At 47.2% G+C, this 21,401-nt stretch overlaps 2 protein-coding genes across 3 annotated transcripts; both read right to left on the reverse strand.

Annotated features, from left to right (window-relative positions):
- Positions 1-349: 349 nt before the first annotated feature.
- LOC118216047 (ras-related C3 botulinum toxin substrate 3-like) lies at positions 350-8,021 on the reverse strand. Of its 2 annotated transcripts, none has more exons than XM_035397056.1 (6): positions 7,296-8,021; positions 4,008-4,079; positions 3,584-3,701; positions 3,406-3,468; positions 3,140-3,299; positions 350-2,673 (listed from the first exon to the last, which is right to left on the reverse strand). In XM_035397056.1, the coding sequence occupies exons 1-6, from the start codon at positions 7,307-7,309 to the stop codon at positions 2,543-2,545; spliced, it is 558 nt and encodes a 185-aa protein (XP_035252947.1). In that variant the 5' UTR covers positions 7,310-8,021; the 3' UTR covers positions 350-2,542. The 2 variants fall into 2 exon arrangements, with proteins under 2 accessions (XP_035252947.1, XP_035252946.1); XM_035397055.1 differs by lacking the exon at positions 7,296-8,021 and adding an exon at positions 6,645-6,860.
- Positions 8,022-8,793: 772 nt separating this feature from the next.
- LOC118216045 (cAMP-dependent protein kinase type I-alpha regulatory subunit-like) lies at positions 8,794-21,016 on the reverse strand. The gene is made up of 11 exons (XM_035397053.1): positions 20,872-21,016; positions 17,791-17,972; positions 17,197-17,364; positions 16,570-16,661; positions 16,203-16,264; positions 16,057-16,103; positions 15,630-15,788; positions 14,350-14,410; positions 13,688-13,809; positions 12,572-12,653; positions 8,794-11,701 (listed from the first exon to the last, which is right to left on the reverse strand). Exons 2-11 carry the CDS (start codon positions 17,953-17,955, stop codon positions 11,529-11,531), a joined length of 1,131 nt encoding a protein of 376 aa, XP_035252944.1. The 5' UTR covers positions 17,956-17,972; positions 20,872-21,016; the 3' UTR covers positions 8,794-11,528.
- Positions 21,017-21,401: the final 385 nt, after the last annotated feature.

A 21,401-nucleotide genomic window follows, 5' to 3' on the forward strand; every position in this document is an offset into this window, starting at 1 on the left:
TTTCAGGGTGCTACTGTGTCATGTGTGTTTAAGTGTGGGGAAATTGGCTCATATTGTGCCATTTAACTGACCTGACTGGGCTGTAAAGTCACTAAAGGAAGTCTGTCTGTGCCCTGGAGCTCTACAGCAGCTATCTCACGAATCTCCTGAGCCTCATCACCACTGGATATAGAGGAGAGTGTTATGGAGAAAAGGGTGATGATTTTGGGGAAAAACTACTGCACAATAAACCCTTTTCATATGTCATCAACAATGCAATGTGGAGCACACACACTCACACTCTCATCATGAGGTATTCTGTTAAATTCTTTCAGCACCACCAAGAGCTGAAACAGTGATGGCCCAAATAAAGATTTACTTCATAGTTCATATTTATTATACAAAATTGTTTTTTTTCTCCCACAATACTTCAAGACATGAAAAAAAATATACAAAATAATGAGACGGATATCCAAGCATGGAATACACCGCAAACTAGGAGCTTTCCTACGACACCAACCACTGACCCCCTAAGACTCCAGAACAATACATTCTGTCGTCAGGTTCCAGGGCGTTACCATGCAGTTAAAACAGTTCAGAGCATCGCCTCAGACACATATTTTGTTAACTGGACGTGTTTGCCATGCCCACAGAGTCAACAAGCTTGCAAATCCAATGCCTTCACAACATTGAAAATGTGTATCCCCGAAGATCACCAGCAGAGGGAGACACTTAGTTATTCCCTCCTAAGCTTAATGATACTACTTAGAAATTCAAGTCAGTTGAAGTAGACGGATGTGTAAAAGAAATAATGTCAAATTACACAAACAGCAAGGCTAACAATTCTCTAGTATCCTCATTCTAGAGTCTAAATTTATTTTTAGCAAATAAAATAAAGGTAATATCGTTAAATACATTCAAAAAATGTTCTTTAATAATGCATACCTCCTCAAAGTTTACACATAATTAACACAGGAGTTTCTTTTGGCAATGATTAATACAAATAAAGTGTTTTTGTTGTCATTCTTTTAAACTTTTTTGCTCGTTTCCAGAGTTATTTTGTAAAGTGAAGTGGATTATCACAGACACAACACACAACATTGCTGTCTACTTGAGCAATCCAAAATCTGAAATACACACATGCAGGCATGCATGCACCTGTGCATGCATGCACACAATCTCTTGTTCACACACACACACGCACACACACACACAAACATCCACCTGTGTGTGCATGCACACAATTTCTCACTCACACACACACACAAAAACATGCACTCAATCGTTAAATATGCACAGTTGGCAACTAAGACAAACAGGAAATACACGTTTTTTAAGTCCCCAGAAAGAAATTAAACTGAGGATGCCCACTTTAAGCCTTACGTTTCAACACAAGGCTCTACAGATGGAAGGGTTCTGTGGCTTGTAAATTTGGCATACTGGTCTCCGAATACTAGTCACAATGGCACATCACCATCCTGTTCATCCCCTGTGTTCGTTTGTAGCAGTAAACATGGTCTATACTCACAGGACTCTGTGCTGGACTGCCCAGGCTTGTCAAAGGCCACTTTCTGTTCAGTTATGTCACAGGTGGGCCCTGACGCAGTAAGAAGGGAAAGAGGTCTGGAGCCAGCGACGGGCTAAAACAGGTCGCAGCTCGGCTGAATCCCCAGGATGAGACACATTAATACTGGAGAGAGGACAACTTTACGCTGGAATTAAACGGAGCCTCACAAAGCTTCAGCCTTCTTGTTAAAGAACGCATTTTTTTTCCATTAGCTTGTTCTATTAGCCTGATTTCACTTAGTAAATATACTGTCCTCTGACTTGGTACAAAGGGGTAAGGACCCTTTAAAATTGTGATAAAGAGGCAAAAACTACAAACCAAATAACCTGCACGCTCTAGTCAATTTGCAATTTTAAAAAGACATTTGTCACAAGAGGAGTCAGTGTCACGGGATGACTTCTTATGAAATGATACGCCTCAGACACCATGTAAGAAACGTCAACCAATAAAAACCCTTCTGATCGTACTGTCCCCTACCAGAGCAGTGTCCGCTTTTCCGCTGCCCTAGGCAGCTAGAACCACAGACACTTTTCACAACAGACATAAACACCATCACACTGTACATTCACAGACCAAAATATGTGAAAACAAAAATACAGACAAAAAATAAATGTTCACTGGCACGCTGCAGAAGAGCTGTTAGTCAATGTGAGGGAGCGGGGGGGGGGGGGGGGGTGTGGTGGCTTCCTGTCTTAATACGGTTATGAAGTCAATAAAGGGGTTGAGTCCTTTCCAGGGATAACTCCTCTAATTTTACGACTGATTAAGGCAAATTCAGACAGTTTGTTTGACAGTTTAAAAAAAACTCTGACACGCCCCCCTCCCTCAGGCCCCGCCCACATTTCTGGATTGGAATCGCTTGGTCGGAGACGCCTCAGAAAAGAGCCCGAGGCTCTGATCGTGCGGCAGCAGCAGTGCCAGAAGTAAGTCCCCGTGCCCCCCCCATGCCATGGTGCTCCTGAGACGGTGCCCCCCCCCTCCATCCTCTTCGGCCCCTCAGACGATGGAGCACTTCTTGCCGCGCTTCTTGACGGGGGGAGGGCAGAGGACGGCCCGGATCGCCTCGTCAAACACCGTCTTCAGGCCTCGCTGGGTGAGCGCTGAGCACTCCAGGTACTTCACTGCACCTGCGGGGGCAGCACAGAGACCCAGGAGCCTGTGAGCGTTACCACGAGCCCCGTGACACAGGCAGGTCACATGCTGCCCCGCCCCCAGCTGCCCTGGCCCCTGCTGCCCCGCAACCATGCTGCCGCCCCCATGCTGCCCAGCTGATGCCCCGCAACCATGCTGCCCTTCTGCTGCCCCGCCCCCATGCTGCCCTGCTGATGCCCCACCCCCATGCTGCCCTGCTGCTGCCCCGCCCCCATGCTGCCCAGCTGATGCCCCGCCCCCATGCTGCCCTGCTGCTGCCCCGCCCCCATGCTGCCCTACTGATGCCCCGCCCCCATGCTGCCTACCCCCTGCTACCCCGCAACCATGCTGCCCTGGGCCCTGCTGCCCCGCCCCCTGCTACCCCACGACCATGCTGCCCTGCTGCAGCCCCGCCCCCATGCTTGATGCCCACCCCCTGATGCCCCGCCCTCTGACTCTCACCAATCTCCCGTGCCATGGCCAGGCCCTGCGGGTACGTGATGGGGGCCAGCTTCTTGTCCCGAAGGCGCTCGATGGTGTCCTTGTCATCCCGAAGGTCCAGTTTGGTGCCCACCAGGATGATGGGGGTGTTGGGACAGTGGTGTCGGACCTCTGGGTACCACTGGCCCGGGACACAGAGACACAGGTCAGAACGGGGCGGGGGGTGGGCGGGGGGGGGCAGAGAGCAGGCAGCTGATCCCAGGTAAGACCCGAGCGGCCGCACTCACCTTGGCCCTGACGTTCTCAAAGGAGGCGGGGCTCACCAGCGAGAAGCATATCAAGAACACGTCCTGCACGGGAAGCACAGAAAAAAGCTGTCAGTCAAAAAAAGAAAAAGCCCCCAGTGTACTCACATTCGCCTGACAAACAGAGCAGCGATAGAGCAGCGGGCAGGGCAAACCGTACCGTCTGTGGGTAAGAGAGCGGGCGCAGCCTGTCGTAGTCCTCCTGTCCTGCTGTGTCCCACAGGCCCAGGTTAACTGGCTTGCCGTCCACCATCACATTGGCGGAGTAGTTATCAAACCTGCAGTGAGACAGGCCTCCTTATTTCAGATCCAGGGACTCCCACCCAGGCTCAAAGGCATTCAAGGGATCCCTATTATTAAGTTGAAAAGGGTTATATATATATATATATAAAAAAAGGCTTTATATTTTGAAATATTTTTCCCTGAATCTATATATAATTATTGCATATCAAATCTGGCCAGCGACCCCCTTTGGTACCGTCAAGGACCCCCTGCTGAGAACCCGATAGAATACTTCTTCCTGATTGGTTCACGCTCACAGTATGGACAATTCTGATTGGCCACGTGTAAGAGGCAGTACTCACACAGTGGGGATGTACTCCCCAGGGAAGGCATTGGTGGTGTAGCTGATGAGGAGACAGGTCTTTCCCACAGCACTGAAGGAGGGAGAGAGGAAGGAGTGATAGAGCAACAAAAGAGAGAAAGAAAGTCAGTGCTGAAGCTCACTGAACCAGCGCCGTCAACAGGGGGAAGAAAGGAGGTAATAATTCTAGGGGCCCAATGCCGGGGTGGGGGTAGGGGTGGGGGGGTTGGGGGGGGGGGGCTACGGGGGCCAGTTATCCGGTCTAGTGCTCCTCTGTTTCATGGACCCGATGAAAAGCTCTCGCATTGGGCCCAACACCATTGAATGAACATGATGCAACATGATCATGCATGACTTCATTCATCAATGGAGGCGCGGCCCAATGCGAGACGTTTTGTGTACAGGGTGTGGCGACTATGGCTACATGGTCTAACGACCTTCACCCGTGCTACACATCCTGTACCTTCTCGCAGGTAGCGTTCATGTTCTTTAAACAGAGTATGGTACCGTGGACAGATTAATGAAGATATAATTAATTACGCAGATTTTATGTTGCATTGACGAACACCCATCATAAGCTCCGCCCACCAGGTCTGCATTCGCCTGGCTCTACACTGTATTGGAGGGGGGGGGGGGGGCTCACACCAGCGCTCAACACCCCCCCCTCACCCCCACCCCTAGTATTTGCAGCGGCGCAGTGACTAACCACCAGAAATTAAAGAAGAAGGGGGGCTGTGTGCCAGCATGCTGAGAACACACACGCCGTAACCCAGGTAACCAGAGGGGGGGGGTTTGGGGAGGACGGGTCAGAGAAAGGAGTGATGTGAATGGTTGTGAGAGAGTGAGAGAAAGAGAGAGAGAGTGAGTTGGTGGGAGAGAGAGAGAGAGAGAGAGTGAGCGAGGTTGAGGTTGGGGTAGAGAGAGAGAGAGAGAGAGAGAGAGAGAGAGGGAGACCGAGAGAGAGAGGGAGAGAGAGAGAGATGTGATGGAGGGGGAGACAGGGAGGGTGGAGCAGGCGGTGCCAGCATGTCAGCATCATGGCTGGTGGGGTCCTGGCAGCCCGGGCCACTGAGCTGTGAAAGCAGAGCTTGGGGGGAGGAGCTTCGGCCAGTCATGTGACCAAAATAACCACTCAAGAGTTAACTGTTTGTAGCCCAGACTGCTTCCTCTTCTTCCCACCCCTTCCGCCTGGAGGCATGACTCTGCGATACCGCTCACTTATCCCTCTTAGGTGTGACATCACAAATGTGTGATTAGAAGGCTCCTAACTGAACATTCTAATGCTGATGTCACAATCGCCACCAGTAACTGAAAGCAATGAAGTTCCAGACCACTGACTTGGAATTTTGGAAAAAACAGTTGCAGAAAACCTACTCTTCAAATTCATCAGTGTGCATGTGCATGTGTAAGTGAGAGAGAGAGAGAGAGAGAGAGAGGAGAATGCAGTGTGGGCAGTATCTGTTCACTCTGGAGCTAGTGAGACATTTCAAGCCTGGGGAAGACCAGCATTCCTCATTAACCTGAGAAAAGTAGGATGGGTCAAACATCTCTCAGTGGAGGCATAAAGACACAGAAGAGTGCCCTGCCTTGTGGCAGGGGAACTAACCTACTGCACGGTACTGGATCAGCATGCAATTGGATAAGTGGCAGCAGCTGGGACGAAATTCATTTTAAAATTGCATTCCTCGTTTCACCTGCATCTTCCACACAGCTACTATCAGTGTACCTAATGGAATAATCATGAACCCATACCGATGCATAGGGCCGAATAAAACCCTCAATTCTCCTAAGGGTGGGACCGTGGGTCCTACAGAACTTGGCCGTGCTTCGGATTCTCAGCAAGATACACCTGGCCTGGTTCTGACCCGACCCGCCCAAACCCACATGCGCAAGTCCCATTTCACTATTCTGCAAAGCTTGTCTCTGAGGAACGAGCGAAAATTAAAAATAAGTGGAAAGGGATAGGCTAAATTCTACCTGTATATAATGCGTCTGGTATTTAAAATAAAAAACAAGCGCCTCGCAACGAGCGAGCGCTAGTAGAACCAAGTCTGTTATGAATTCAGAGTAATCGCCGTGTAGGTGTGAAAACATTACCTCATACCCTGTCTCACATTTTATAATGTGCGCGACTCGGGTGGACGCGCGCTTGCGTTGGCGCACAGTAGCTCATATAAAACGATTTAATTGAGATTGTATAATTATCTCAAATAACTGTAATAAAGAATACGCCGCGCTAAAACCATAAAAGCTATTGAAACAAACAAAATATTTAATCATTTCAAATAAAAGTTGCAATCTCATTTCACACACGTTTTGCGCACAGCGAAACACACTGCAGTTTCTCGCACACAAAATGCATTATATTATGATGAACATATTAAAATCCAACAAATTCGTTTTGCTGGCACTGAATAATTATATGAAAATTTCCCCCAAAAAACGCATCCATGCTCACGCTTATGAGCATGAATCAGGCCATCTGATTAGCTCGTTAGCGAGCCACCCAGCTGCGTTACCACTCCGCCACGATACCGACCGCAGCCCTTCTCGCAACAATTGCATTCTCCCGATAACGTCTGAAACACACACGGAAAAAGGTAAAATATTAATGCAACGCAAGGATATTCGCTCTTACCCATCGCCGACAACCACGCATTTAATGGCCTGCATTTGCAGAGTAGGATGGTGAGTCAAACGGCAGACTGTGAAATCTATTTAAATGCACAAAATTGTGCACGGGATTTGAGATAGCTGTATTAATAACGGGTCTGTTTCAGTTCGCGCACACGCTGCAGCGACACAGACGCACCCCGAAAATGACCGAATCCTCCGGTAAAGAACGAGCCTATTTAAAGGGGCAGGCAATTTCACCCACGTTATTCTGGCCAAATAACAGCACCTATTTGGTCAGACGGTGACGTAATGAAGCTGGGAACAGTAAACACAAACAAAAGAAAACGAAAGATAAAGGCTAATTTTGTGATATCAAAATCGGTCATAAAACATAACAATTCAAAAGGAACCATGAACCACTGTCTGTAGAAATACATGTGCACCAGGTCTGCGTAATGATTGGGCCAAAAGTCAGCAGCTTGAAGCAGTTAAATGTTCTGCACTTAATATTGCAACCAGCAATAATGAAATTTCAAAAATACATAAAAATTAAAATATAATATACATTCTTTTCGGTCGTTCGTTGGATGCAGGGTTTTTCTGAAAGTCACTGAAACAGATACACTATAAATGTGCGCTTTTATGAAAGGACTACATACAAAATAGTACATACTGTGGTGCTGACATAAGCAGGCTGATCCTCCATTTGATGAAGTGGGTTAGGGTTAGCTTTAGCTTCTTTGCTGCAACCTACTGGTCGTTTTCCTGTAAGATAAACAGCTTTGGATCCTTCATGTGTTGAAATCCTCTTCAGGCATCCCTGTCAGTCAGCAACCACCACTGCACACTGTGAGTAACACACTCCGCTCAGTGGCTGGGGAAAGGGTTATCAGCATGAAGTACAGATTAGGTCTAACCGAAATCAACCACTTTTACATTTCACACCAAAATCACATGAAGAGGACACCAGGAGGACGCCAGGATGACGTCAAAATACCTGAGAACTGCTTTTAAGCTCCCACACAACATCCCTCCAGCAGCCAAGACATTGTGCAGTTATGAGTCAATGAAATTAAGGTCATTATCCCGAGTACCTTGTACTTCCTGCTGCATGATTGTAGATAAATGAACGCACACACACACACACTCCATCACACCAACCTCACAGACACGCCCAATGAACCAATGAACAGGCTTTTCAGTTTTTAGGAATTTATCTTGTTTTTTTTCATTGCTTGACCTGCCGTTAGGACAGTTTATACCAAAAGGAGCAGAACTTCAGCAGATCCAGGGGACCAAACCGTATGGAGTCACACAGTGAGGGCAGAGGAACGGTCCTGGGATGGCCGTGAGCGCTGGGGCCTGCAGGACTGAGCAGAGCAGCGTGGGGAACGGGGCGGGGCAGAGCGGGGCGGGGCGGGGCGAGCTGGAGACTGCGTCCGGAACACACACACCAAGGCAACCCGCCAACCCACCGTCTGCACCCACACTTATACTCCACCGCTGAAAGCAATGTAATATTGTATTTTTTTTGGCTGCACTGTCAGAATATTCAGTCAGTAAATAAGAATGTGAGCACAGAAAGAGCACAAGTAACATCAGGGAAGCAGGTGTAATTAAGCCTTTTCCTTTAAATAACTTATTTGTGTGTGTGTGTGTGTGTGGGGGGGGGGGGGGGGGGGGGGTCTGCTATTTTATGCTATAATTATACGATGAAATACAGACCATCAGAACCCCCAAATGAAATGCCACAGGTAAAGTGTTGAATGTGCAAAAGGAATCCACCTTTCCTGAGAAAGTCTTTTAAACTTCACAAACTTCTCCTCTGCTTAAGACAAGTCGCTATATTGGCAATTGTGCATCTTTCTTTAGGAATTTATGTAATTTACTTTCTGTGTTTTTACCTCCATATCCTAGACACTGCACCACAGAGTCAAACGCAGATCCGCACAGCATGGCGAATCAAAGGAAAATGGCGGATCACCAAAAGGAAATGTATTTTTACAAGGGGAATTTATTTCCTTTAAAACGATGTACCGATGGAAAAAGGTTCAAACTAAAATCAGTCTAATTGTTGTGCAAGGCCAACCTACCTTGCTGTCTCCATGCCAGGGACTGGTGTAAAACTCAAGTAACAAGCTTTTTTACTTTCAAGAATCTAAGAATCATAGTTTAAAGAGTTTATGGAGTTTTATTTGAACATAAACTTCAATTTACATCTAACCAGTTGTCATGGTGAATAAAGGAAACCATGGGAACATGTATGATACCTTCAGCTGCATTAAAGAGGCAGATAAAACACTACTCCACACTTGTATGGTTTTGTTTGCTGAAAAAAAAAAAGAAATTCTCAAAGGTGAACTCTGTCAAAGAAATACACAAAAATAATTACACTGGGTAGCCATGTTGACAAGTTCCGGAAAGACATTCTGGAATGACCCGAACGGGTTCTATCCCACAAAAGCTTAGAATGCAGGCACTTTTTTTGGACAAACTGTAACATTACAGTGTAACACAGTACTTTCCAGTTCAGTGTTTAAGTGTGTAAAATAAAATACACTGGCAGGAGGGTGCGTATCACGCACCTCCCAAACAATACTTGTCATGCAAAACAGAGCTCCCCCCCCCCCAAGCGTATGAACACACACAAGAGCGTTTCCCAGCTTGTTTGCAAACTGATGTGGCATTGTGCTGTGAGCAACACTCTTAAAGACGAGCGGGAAAGCGCTGTGGATGCGTCTCTGCGTCAACATGGACTCCCCGTATCCCACCGCGGAACGGCACCAATGAAACGACGGCTCTCTTTCCGGGGAGAGTTCTTTAAATCATGCCACAGGGCACACAGAATAGAGTGAATTTATGGAAAAATAGCCATTTAAAAAATAATGTTTACTCTTAGAGCCTGCTGTCAGTCCCATCTATTGTACTACGCTAACTCTATACATAGTATTAATAATAATAATAATAATAATAATAATAATAATAATAATAATAATAAAAGGAAATTACATGTTCACATACATTACAGAACTGTGGAAATTGAAGAAACATTTGGCGTATACTAAGAAACGTAACAGGAAATGAGTAAATACTTTAACACGTTTAAGACTTCAACAGCATTTATCACAATCGGGCTTCTGTCAAAATCCCGTCTTCTATAAAGGCCGTTCGCCGGTCCAAAATAAAAATGCGTTATTTGTGTAACTGAGGCCCACAGCTACAGGAGACTGACGTTACACTTCAGTTCTGCATTCGGCATGCAGGGCCACCTCGCGCTTAAAAAACGGGAGCCGGGGAGAAACGCTGGGCTCGTCCGTCGGCATGGACACGGGGATATGATCACGAGGGGCAGCAGTCATATCGCGCGAATCCCGCTGCGATCCGAACGGGACTACAGCGAGAGCGGCTTCACGGCGTTCGAAGGCGCCCCGCCCCGTTTCGCGCATCGACTGCGTGGTTCTTCGTGCGATAGCGTAAAAGCCGAACACAACCGACGAACCGTCACCACGTTTTCCCCGCTTCCTTTTCCAAGAGGAAAGACGTTAGCACCCTGGCTAAGCTCAGAGTGCCTCTCCTATGCAACCCCATCCTCCTACAGAGGGCTTCCTTTGACCTGTGATCGCCCTGGATCTCAGCGTCTAAAAACTGTTTATTCATCAGTATCACATTCAGAGTACTAATGTGCACTAGTTTTCTTCCAGACCCCGGCTTTCCAACAAAATCGAGAGCAGCCTGTAATATTTGGCACTGGCTTAGAAGCCATGTTTCCTAAACAAAGTCCTGCAGACAGCTGCTCCGACTTCAGCTTGAAATAAATAAAATAAAAGAAATAAAGAAAAACACAGTAAAGATGAACAAGAGACACCCAGGAGACATATGGGACAGGGTTGGGGAGGGGACTAGGAGAAGAATATATGCAGTTTTTTTTAAATGAGGGATATATTTGCTCTCCGTAATTAATAAAGATACTGGAACATGTTGCTGCAATTAATACTAGCAGGTGCATAAAAACATTGTTTCTTATATATCACAAACTGTGCAAAAAATATAATGTTTATGGTTATACAGACTCACACACATGTATGTATATACTGTACATGTGCAACAATTATTATAAAACATTAGAGCAGGTCACCATGGCTGTAACGGTGTTTAAAACCAACAGTTCCATCCAAATAACCACTGAGGAACACAAAACTAACTGCATTGGTTTAGGGATTCCAAACCTCCAAATCTCAAACAGCCAAATCAAAAGCATCCAAATGTGGTTGTTCATCGTAAGGGACTGTTCTTTTTTTTTTTTTTTGTCTTACTGTTTCTCCCTGTTGCCGGGACAACTGCACACAGGTGATCACTCTTTAAAAGCAAGTGAAACTTCTGGCTGTCTGGCTGCCGAGCGTATTCTCCTCTGTACAGGAGAGAGAGCGAGTGAGGGCCCATTTTTCTGCTGCCACACCGGGTTGGCCTATAGCGCGGGAGAAAGCTTATGAAGTATAAATGTGAAATGTCCCATTGGGTCGCTATAAAAAGACAGACAGACAAACAGACAGACAGAAAGGCAGGCTACAATGTGGGCAGGAGGGCTGGGTGTCAGAAAAACAAAAATATAATAAACACAGAAAGCAAAAACCCAGAGGGAAATAAAGCAAACAGGTTGGTGGACCCTGCAGAAAGGGGAGGGGCCGGGGGGGTTTCAGATTGCAGAAAGGGGAGGGGCCAGGGGGTTTGTAGACTGCAGAAAGGGGTGGGGCCAGGGGGTTTGCAGACTGCAGAAAGGGGCGGGGCCAGGGGTTTGCAGACTGTAGAAAGGGGAGGGGCCAGGAGGGGGGGGGGGCTTTACAGACCGCAGAAAGGGGCAGGGCCTGGGGGGTTTGCAGACTGCAGAAAGGGGCGGGGCCAGGGGTATTCAGACCGACAGGGACACAAAGCTGTTGTACTGCTGGATGTTCCTCTTGAGGATGTCCGAGCAGGGGCCGAGGACGCGCTCGAACCTCGGCCGGTCCAGCTTCACGCACTTGAGCGGGCCGCGGGAGACCACGGTGGCGGCGCGGGGGCGGTTCATCAGCAGCGCGATCTCACCTGCGGGATCGAGAGGAGAACAGGAGCTCAGTGCTCAGAGGGAGCTCAGCGCTCAGAGGAAGCTCAGCGCTCAGAGGGAGCGCAGCGCTCAGAGGAAGCTCAGCGCTCAGAGGGAGCGCAGCGCTCAGAGGGAGCGCAGCGCTCAGAGGGAGCTCAGCGCTCAGAGGAGCTCAGCGCTCAGAGGGAGCTCAGCGCTCAGAGGGAGCTCAGCGCTCAGAGGAGTTCAGCGCTCAGAGGAGCTCAGCGCTCAGAGGAGCTCAGCGCACAGAGGAAGCTCAGCGCTCAGAGGGAGCTCAGCGCTCAGAGGGAGCTCAGCGCTCAGAGGGAGCTCAGCGCTCAAAGGGAGCTCAGCGCTCAGAGGGAGCTCAGCGCTCAGAGGAAGCTCAGCGCTCAGAGGAAGCTCAGCGCACAGAGGAAGCTCAGCGCTCAGAGGGAGCTCAGCGCTCAAAGGGAGCTCAGCGCTCAGAGGGAGCTCAGCGCTCAGAGGGAGCTCAGCGCTCAGAGGGAGCTCAGCGCTCAGAGGGAGCTCAGATACTGATAACAGGAACCCTGTGCCTGTGTGTGTGTGAGGTTATGTGCACGTAAGAGTGAGTGAATGAGTTTGTGTGAGCAACTCACTCACATCTGTGTGTATTGCACGTGTTTGTGCATAAGTGCGTTGTGCAGTACTGTGCGTTGCTCTGGATAAGAGAGTCTGCTAAGTGACTGCAGTGCAGAGTAATGTCTGTGATGCGATGCAGCGTAATGTAACGTGTGAGCGTGTGCAAGAGCATGTGTACGAGCGTACATGCATGTGCATGCGTGTGAAACAGGTAACATGGCGGGCCTGTGGACAGCTCAGGAGTTTAAAGATCGGTTGGAATTTCTCACCGAAATAATCGGAGGGCCCGAGACGTCCGACCTCCACAAACTCCTCGTTCTCAGACCTGCGCTGCAGCACCGCCGCGGAGCCCTGAGGAGACACCGACACAGGATCAGCACTGACACAGGATCAGCACACACACACCGGATCAGCACCGACACACAGGATCAGCACCGACACACAGGATCAGCACCCACACAGGATCAGCACCCACACAGGATCAGCACCCACACAGGATCAGCACCCACACAGGATCAGCACACACACACCGGATCAGCACCCACACACAGGATCAGCACCGACACAGGATCAGCACACACACACCGGATCAGCACCCACACACAGGATCAGCACCGACACAGGATCAGCACACACACACCGGATCAGCACACACACACCGGATCAGCACCGACACACAGGATCAGCACCGACACACAGGATCAGCACACACACACAGGATCAGCACACACACACAGGATCAGCACCGACACAGCGGATCAGCACCGACACACAGGATCAGCACACACACACCGGATCAGCACCCACACAGGATCAGCACACACACACAGGATCAGCACACACACACAGGATCAGCACCCACACAGGATCAGCACCGACACACCGGATCAGCACCCACACACCGGATCAGCACCCACACACCGGATCAGCACCGACACACAGGATCAGCACCGATACACTGGATCAGCACCGACACACCGGATCAGCACCCACACAGTGGATCAGCACCCACACACAGGATCAGCACCCATACAGCGGATCAGCACCCACACAGGATCAGCACCCACACACCGGATCAACACCTATACACTGGATCAGCACCGACAGACCGGATCAGCACCGACACACCAGATCAGCACCCACACACCGGATAAGCACTGACACACCGGATCAGCACCCACACACTAGATCAATGTGAATAACATGGAATTCAACTGTTTCCTATGGAGCTTTACATATCAAGGGTTCAGTACAGCCAGTGTTTATACAACAGAGTGCTGTTGTGGCATGTACTTTCACTGCCCACGCAAACACACACAGACACACACACACGCACGCACGCACACACACACGCACGCACACACACAACACACGCACACACGAACCTCGAGGATGATGAAGAACTCGTCTCCCGGCTCTCCCTGGACCACAATCTTCTGTCCGTCCTCAAACTGCACCGTCTCCAACGCGTCGGCCACCGTGAGGCGCTCCCACTTCTCCAGTGACTCTGCAGAGAGAAGCCAGCCAATGACACACTCCCCTTTAACAGCCAGCCAATGACAGCCTCCCCTTTAACAGTCAGCCAATGACAGCCTCCCCTTTAACAGCCAGCCAATGACAGCCTCCCCTTTAACAGCCAGCCAATGACAGCCTCCCCTCCCGCACTCACACTTTCTAACAGAAGTTCGACTCATTTATATCAGGATTTACATCATTTTTGCAGTATTGTACAAATCAGCCAAAGGTCTACACATGAAAATAAATCAGAAATCAAATAGTAAAACTGACAGTCATCACAAAACAAGATATTTTAACATTTATTTGTGTCTTCTATGTTTATAAACTATTCCACTAGATGGCACCCAACCTTTCACATTGACTGAAAAATCGATTTTAAAACAACATGGGAATAAGTAAAACCTGATTAAATATACATTAAATCTGCCACAAAGTGCAACAAAAACAGCCCCAACAGACTGACTGAACGAATCAACTACACAAAAATCAGGGACATTTGCCGTTTAAAGGATGCATGAATCAGCCTTACCCAATATCGATACTTTGCTGAGAAATTCTTCATACATCTTCCGCTTCCTTAAAGTGCTTCCCTGTAAGACAAGGTGAACTAATCAAATACCTACCTACTGAAGAGCTCCGACAGCACTCAGATTTGCAGAATGAGACCAGTAAAATAACAGTATAAGAAGATCAGGCTACTTTTTGAGTTTCACACTCACTGAACTTACAGCACCAGCAACACATCAAAAGCAATAAGCTTCTGGCGCTTTTGCAATACACCATCATATCGGCTATAAAAGTAACCTTGTTCATCAACAAAAACAACAGGGAAACACAGTATTCAGAACAGAGAGAACCAACCGTCACCACACACAGCAGATAGAACAGACAGAACCAACCGTCACCACACACAGCAGATAGAACAGACAGAACCAACCGTCACCACACACAGCAGATAGAACAGACAGAACCAACCAGACAGAACAACAACAGCAGGAATGCATCAGTAAATTTCAGTAGTAATATTCAGTAGTAATGTTCAGTAGTAATGTTCAGGAGTGATGTTCAGTAGTAATATTCAGTAGTAATGTTCAGTAATGATGCTCAGTAGTAATGTTCAGTAGAGATGTTCAGTAGTAATGTTTTTACAGAGTGATGTTCAGCAGTGATGTTCAGTAGTAATGTTTTTACGGAGTGATGTTCAGCAGTGATGTTCAGTAGTAACATCCAGTAGTAATGTTTTTACAGAGTGATGTTCAGTAGTAATGTTCAGTAGTAATGTTTTTATGGAGCGATGTTCAGTAGTAATGTTTTTACGGAGTGATGTTCAGGAGTGACGTTCAGCAGTGATGTTCAGTAGTAATGTTTTTACAGAGTGATGTTCAGTAGTAATGTTCAGTAGTAATGTTTTTACAGAGTGATGTTCAGTAGTAATGTTTTTACAGAGTGATGTTCAGGAGTAATGTTCAGTAGTAATGTTTTTACAGAGTGATGTTCAGTAGTAATGTTTTTACAGAGTGATGTTCAGGAGTAATGTTCAGTAGTAATGTTTTTACAGAGTGATGTTCAGTAGTAATGTTTTTACAGAGTGATGTTCAGTAGTAATGTTCAGTAGTAATGTTTTTACAGAGTGATGTTCAGTAGTAATGTTTTTACAGAGTGATGTTCAGTAGTAATGTTCAGTAGTAATGTTTTTATGGAGCGATGTTCAGCAGTAATGTTTTTACAGAGTGATGTTCAGCAGCAATGTTCAGTAGTAATGTTTTTATGGAGCGATGTTCAGGAGTGATGTTCAGTAGTGATAATCACCATCAGTATCCTCCGGTAGCTGTCTCTGTCGATGCCCCACAGCTTGACGTTGGTCTTGGCCGTCACACTGGCGGCTCTGGGTGTCCCGTAGATCAGCGCCAGCTCCCCAAAACTGCCCCCCTCACCAATGCTGGTGACCCACTCGTTATTGACATACACCTGCAAAGAGCAAGCGGGTGAGAGCTTAGCCCTGGCAGGAAGGGGCGGGACTTAAAGGAGGAGCCAATCAGAGAGAATAGAACAGGGCTACAACTGCAATCGGAATTCCAGGTCAAGTGCGTCATGTTGACCCTTACTCTCTTTTTTAGGAACAGCAGAGATTCTAAGTATTCCATGTTAGTAAACGCATAACAAATACTGTATTACAAATGAACACAATGAGAAACCAACATTCTTTTGACACTCAATGAATAAAGCAAACACTTACATCCATTTCTCCTTGGTCAATAACGTAGAAGTTATCTCCTTCATCACCTAGAGGAGGGAATCATGAGATTAGTAAACAGTAACTTTTCAATTCCGCCATCATTACCAAATTTATAGTTCAATTTCATGTGCAACTGAAAATTCTACCTTGCTGGATGACTGTCTCTCCAGCGATGTAGGTGACAGAAAACATGGCGTCAAATATATCACTGCAAAAGGAAGAACAGAAGTAGTCAATTCAGTTCATTGAAAACCATTTAAACGTGAATATCACACTTGCACCTCTAATTGATGGACATTTTTTTTTAAACTGATTCCCTCCCCCCCCCCCCCCCAAGATCTTTTCAGGTAAAAATGTTCTGGAACCATCTAGAAATAAACCTACAGAAAGCGATCACTCAGTCACGCCAAGCACACACAAATCAAACACCTTCTCAAAGACTGATAGGCTCATCTCCACTGCTGTACCTACGCTACGCTAGCAGGACAAACAAACCGAAGATGGCCGCGCTACCTCCGCTCGTTGTCGTCCAGATGGGCGAAAAGAACGTTTTTCTCGATCGCTTTCGCCAGGGCCGCCATGGTCTTGTAGTCTTTAGGAATGACCTGCGACAGAGTGGATTTGAGATCGCTCAGTTCAGTTGGCTCACCCTACATGCGCTTAAGAGACTGAGCTGGCAGCGGTGCTCTTCATGAAGGTCCCTGCCTTCAGCACTGCACACGGCCATTAAAACCGCGCATCAAACACAGGCAAAGCAAGGTTAAGGGCACAGAATGATGTAAACAAAACCTCTCTGTCGCAATCTAGGGAGCGTCACCCAATTACAGAAACTCTACAGTTCTCATCTCTAACAGACTGACATACAGACCATTTACTGAGCTTGTTTTAGTTGATCTTCTGATACGCTCCAGTAACACCCGTTTGCCAGCTTGTTTAACGCTGCACTACAGCGTCCGCCCGTCGGGGCGTTCCTGTCTGTGAGGTGCATTCTGGGACAGGCCCCTCTGCAGTCAGGCCGTGGCGCACGGGCGTGGCGGGGCGGTGGGGGTACAGCGGTGGGGCGGTGGGGCGGGGGGGGTACAGTGGCGCACGGGCGTGGCGGGGCGGGGGCGGGTACAGCGGCAGGGCGGGGGCGGGTACCTTGCGCACGTAGGACGCGGCGTCCTCCTCGGTGTACACCTCGGCGCTGATGGCACCACGGCGACGGCGGCCCTTCACCACGGGGTTCATGGGAGGAGAGATCTCATCCTCGCGCGAGTCCGAGCGCAAGCTGGGCTTCTGCTGCGTCTGCAGCTGCTTGGCCTCCTCCTGCGGGGGGGGGGGGGGGGGAGGGGGGGGGAGACGCACAGACTCATGTCACATTCACTCATGTGACCTAATCTGCCTCATACACCCAACATACATTTTACCCCAAAAGAGAGGGCTGATAAGACTGAGCTTGGAAAAGTGCAAATTACCAAAATGTTGCCACCAATAAAGAACAATAAAATAATACAATGAATCAACAGCCAAAATCATACATATAAACAGAGCAATGAACAGATGGATTAATTGTGCTATTAAGGTGTCTCAGGTCAAGCATCAGCACATGATCACTCCTTCAGGACCCATGTCTGACCACTGATTGGCTGGGACGTCTCATTGCCATAGGAGCCCCTGCCCCCCTGCCCCCCTCCCCAAGGCCCCACCCCCTCCCCCTGAGGCCCCACCCCCTGCCCCCGAGCCCCCGCCCACCTTCTCCAGCCTCTGGAAGTACTCGCGCAGGAAGGCCATGGGGTGCTCGGGCCGGGCGGTGCACAGCTGCACGATGCAGTCCTTCAGCAGCTGCTGCACATTGTGCTTCTGCACGTACTGCTCGCACTCCCGCAGGCTCCTCTCCTCCTCGCTGCTCGTCGCCATGGTCACCCGCAGGTCCGCTGCACGCCCGGGGAAGGGGAGAGAGGTAAAACAAAAAAAAACAAAAAAAAACAATACTGTCTCATCAAAGGTATCCATTTAAACTGGAAGTTGGCATGCCGGTACAAATAAATTATATTTTCTTTTCATCATTTCATACACAGTCAAGGTCAATTTTTATACATATTTTTACTTTCCACCAATCAGCTTCTACTATTATGCAAATTTCTGTTCCTTGTACCAAAATGGTTGGATTTCAAACAACTGTCGACAAACACTAAGAGCAACTAGCTATTCATGGACATGTAGCCTACTTGTGTACAACACTACTGTGTGTGCACAGCACAAAGCTGCTTTCACAACTGCACATAAATTCACACAGTCTGTCAAATTCTTACCCCATCTCGGCACCTCAGTCCCTGTCTGACTGTAGGTTCGGTTGTATAATCGCCTCAATTCGCTCTGCCTAACCATTAATACGAGATTAACCCAAATGGCCCAAAAATTCTACTTCCTGTCTCCTGAGCGTTTTCAAACATGTGCACACCTTACGGACAGGGCTGAGTGACATCACAATACTGACAGGGCTGAGTGACATCACAATACTGACAAAGCTGTGGATGAGTAGGGTTCGATACCGGACCCTGGCACTGATCCACGCAGGTTAGAACTGTCCTAGCAGGATGAGGCACCCGGCTGGCCGTGTGGGGCTTTCCCCCCCTTAAGGGCCAAGTGTACCAGGCCTTTGATTCGTGTTTAGCCTTGTTTATATGAGTGTATGTAGGCCACGGTGAAATCAATAATAAAGCACTGTAATGCATCCAGTATAATACTGTATAGCCTCAGTCTCACTATAAGTGGCAGCTGTGGCACAGCCAATGGAAATAAAATCTCTTCCTGTGCAGCCACGAGATGGGGCAGTCATCAATTTAGAAAAAACAGACAATGTCAATAAAGCAACACGTCACATGTAAAATAGCTGTAATAACACAATGTGCGGTGCTGCATTCTGAAAGGATGGATTTAGTTTTTTTGTTGTTGTTGAGGTCATTTCTTTATCTGCATAAAAATAGGAAATGTCTCTCTAAAAAAAAAAAAAAAAAAAAAAAGATACAGGACTTTCCTTCAGTTCGTCAGTACGAAAAGAAAAGCTAATTCTGTTAAGCGTGGCTGCTCTGGTTACAGAACCTGTAAGAGTGAACGGGGTCTCTGTGCACACAAATCTAAACTTCCATGTCTTCCACGGTACTTAACTGTGTGACCTGCGGGACAAAGACCGCTCTTAACAACTTCACAAGACGATGCTGATGACTTTAAATAGCACCCACTCCGCATGGGTAAACAGAAAAGACCTTCAGGGGCAGAAGCGGAACAAGATATTACCTCCATACCGAAATACGCTTCATTTAGGCCGTAAGTAAGTCAGAGGAAAACGGAAGTAAGCAGTTTCACTATTTTGCCATTTAATTTTTGCCCCGTATTCGGTCATTACAACGCAAATTAGCATCATTCTCATTTGTTCACCAACACAAGCTTTGATACCGAGTTCTGGGTGACACTCCAACTCTGGGCGAATAGCCGAGTTATCCTTCAAATCTGATTCAAGAAGGACAAAACTAATTTCTCTAGCAAAAAGCCAGGGCACTTTGCCTTATAGACCTTGCACGTCAGTACGATTACATGGCAATGGCGAACCAGGGCGGAAGATAAACAAGAGATATTCAAACACGGGGGGGGGGGGGGGGGGGGGGGGGGAAGAGATTGGTTCTAAAAGGTGCAGGCTAATGTTACCGTAACCCATTCTGAGATATTTGTAGATTTACATTTCACAGATGAACTGGATCACATGACTGTTAATGGCTCCGCCAGGAGTCCAAGACGCCAAAACAACATTTCTCTTAAAATAACTGAGAATAATATACAACAACCTACATATCAAAAATTCTAGTTGTTACTCCTGTGACTGAAATCACCGCGTGCGGATTTAAAAGAAGCAACGCGCTATATTTGCGTCGCGCAAATCTAGAGGCGAACAAAGATCAATAACACATTAACCACGTTGTTATCTGAACTGTTTTCAATAGCCTCAGTCAACAGAATTAATTTAACTAGCCCATCACAGTAATATCGATCTCCACGCCAGCTTCCGAACGACTACCCACGTGCAAAACTTTGTAACAAACGACAAAATTAACGTTACATAATATATTTTAAGCTTGACAGCTAAACACTTATCGATTCATACGTTTAATAGAGGGTCACTTCCCAATTTTTGCACCTACAGCTAAATATGAAGGCGGACACCTTTTTGAGTCACGAAATTATGTAGCAAGAAATTTTTCGCCTGCTAGCAATGATATTTTTTCAACTAAACTGGCATCCCAAATGGACCTTGGCTTTCAGTACAATAGATCTATTATTCAGCAAGCTGGGAAACAGGTCAGTGGTTGTCGGTGGTTGTACTTGGCCATCTAGTCTACAAGCTCGCTGGCTCTTACTAACACCCAGGCTACGTTAGCTAGCAGATAACGATATTTCTCTCAGCATAACTTGACAGCCACTTCCCGACTGCACTGACACAAACCGACGAACTACAATCAGAAAGGAATCGTCCCATTGTGCGGAGGCAAAAGCCATTTTCATACAAAATTAACATCTAAATGTTATACCCCGACGTGCAGGAGAAGCTACGCCGAACTTTCAAAGTCGAATGGCTATATTTGAGGGCCGCAGAGCTCTGATAACGACAACGCCATCTTGAAAATATAGCCAGCTAGCCAACTTGCGCTATAAAAACAAACGGGAGATATGGGCGACAGCTAGCAAACGTTACGTCGCACGTTTCTCTCTGGAGCAACATAACGAAATTCAGCAAAAATCACTAGAATGCGTTCTAAAAATGAAGTTTATTTCGCTTACCAAAGGTATTCGAAGCTAAGTCGCTTTTACAGACTATTTGTTCCCCCTGATACAAACTCCTCTCTCCTCTGTTTTTACAGTCCTTGGATGGCTGCCCTACCGGAAACAGGTCAGGACCAATCACAGACAGTCATTGACGTCAATGCGCCTCGTTCTGATAACGCTGGTAACCATTAGCAACCTTAAAGAGCAAGCTTCTGCGGAAGGCCTAAGCATGACGCCAGAGGGATAAGAAGGTTAGGCTATGGAATATGGCAAGTCCTTTTAACATTTAATAGCCTGGCCGGATTCGCATTACGGATTACAGCGTTTTGACTAGTCATAAATGAATTACAGATATCTGTAATGTGAGTCCGGTCAAGCTATTAAATGTTGAAAGGTCATGCCATAATACGCTTTTGTTTCGGAAAAATATAGCATTTGGGTGATTTCAAAAGTCTTCTATATTAGAAAGCAGAACAAAAATACAGTTTTATATTTAATGAATTATAGAAAAAAATCCACGGTGTTCAGTAAAAAATATGACCATT

Source organism: Anguilla anguilla, chromosome 17 (assembly GCF_013347855.1).
Source record: "Anguilla anguilla isolate fAngAng1 chromosome 17, fAngAng1.pri, whole genome shotgun sequence".
In the NCBI taxonomy this organism is placed as follows: Eukaryota; Metazoa; Chordata; class Actinopteri; order Anguilliformes; family Anguillidae; genus Anguilla; species Anguilla anguilla.

Coding starts and splice junctions, on each gene's coding strand:
- LOC118216045 (XM_035397053.1), bottom strand. CDS start 17,955: ATGGCGACGAGCAGCGAGGAGGAGAGGAGCCTGCGGGAGTGCGAGCAG. Junction 17,365..17,790: donor ACTTCCAGAGGCTGGAGAAG/GTGGGCGGGGGC, acceptor CCCCCCCCGCAG/GAGGAGGCCAAGCAGCTGCA. Junction 16,104..16,202: donor AGAGACAGTCATCCAGCAAG/GTAGAATTTTCA, acceptor TCCCTCCTCTAG/GTGATGAAGGAGATAACTTC.
- LOC118216047 (XM_035397055.1), bottom strand. CDS start 6,679: ATGCAGGCCATTAAATGCGTGGTTGTCGGCGATGG. Junction 4,080..6,644: donor TGCGTGGTTGTCGGCGATGG/GTAAGAGCGAAT, acceptor TCCCTCCTTCAG/TGCTGTGGGAAAGACCTGTC. Junction 2,674..3,139: donor GGCCATGGCACGGGAGATTG/GTGAGAGTCAGA, acceptor CTGCCCCCGCAG/GTGCAGTGAAGTACCTGGAG.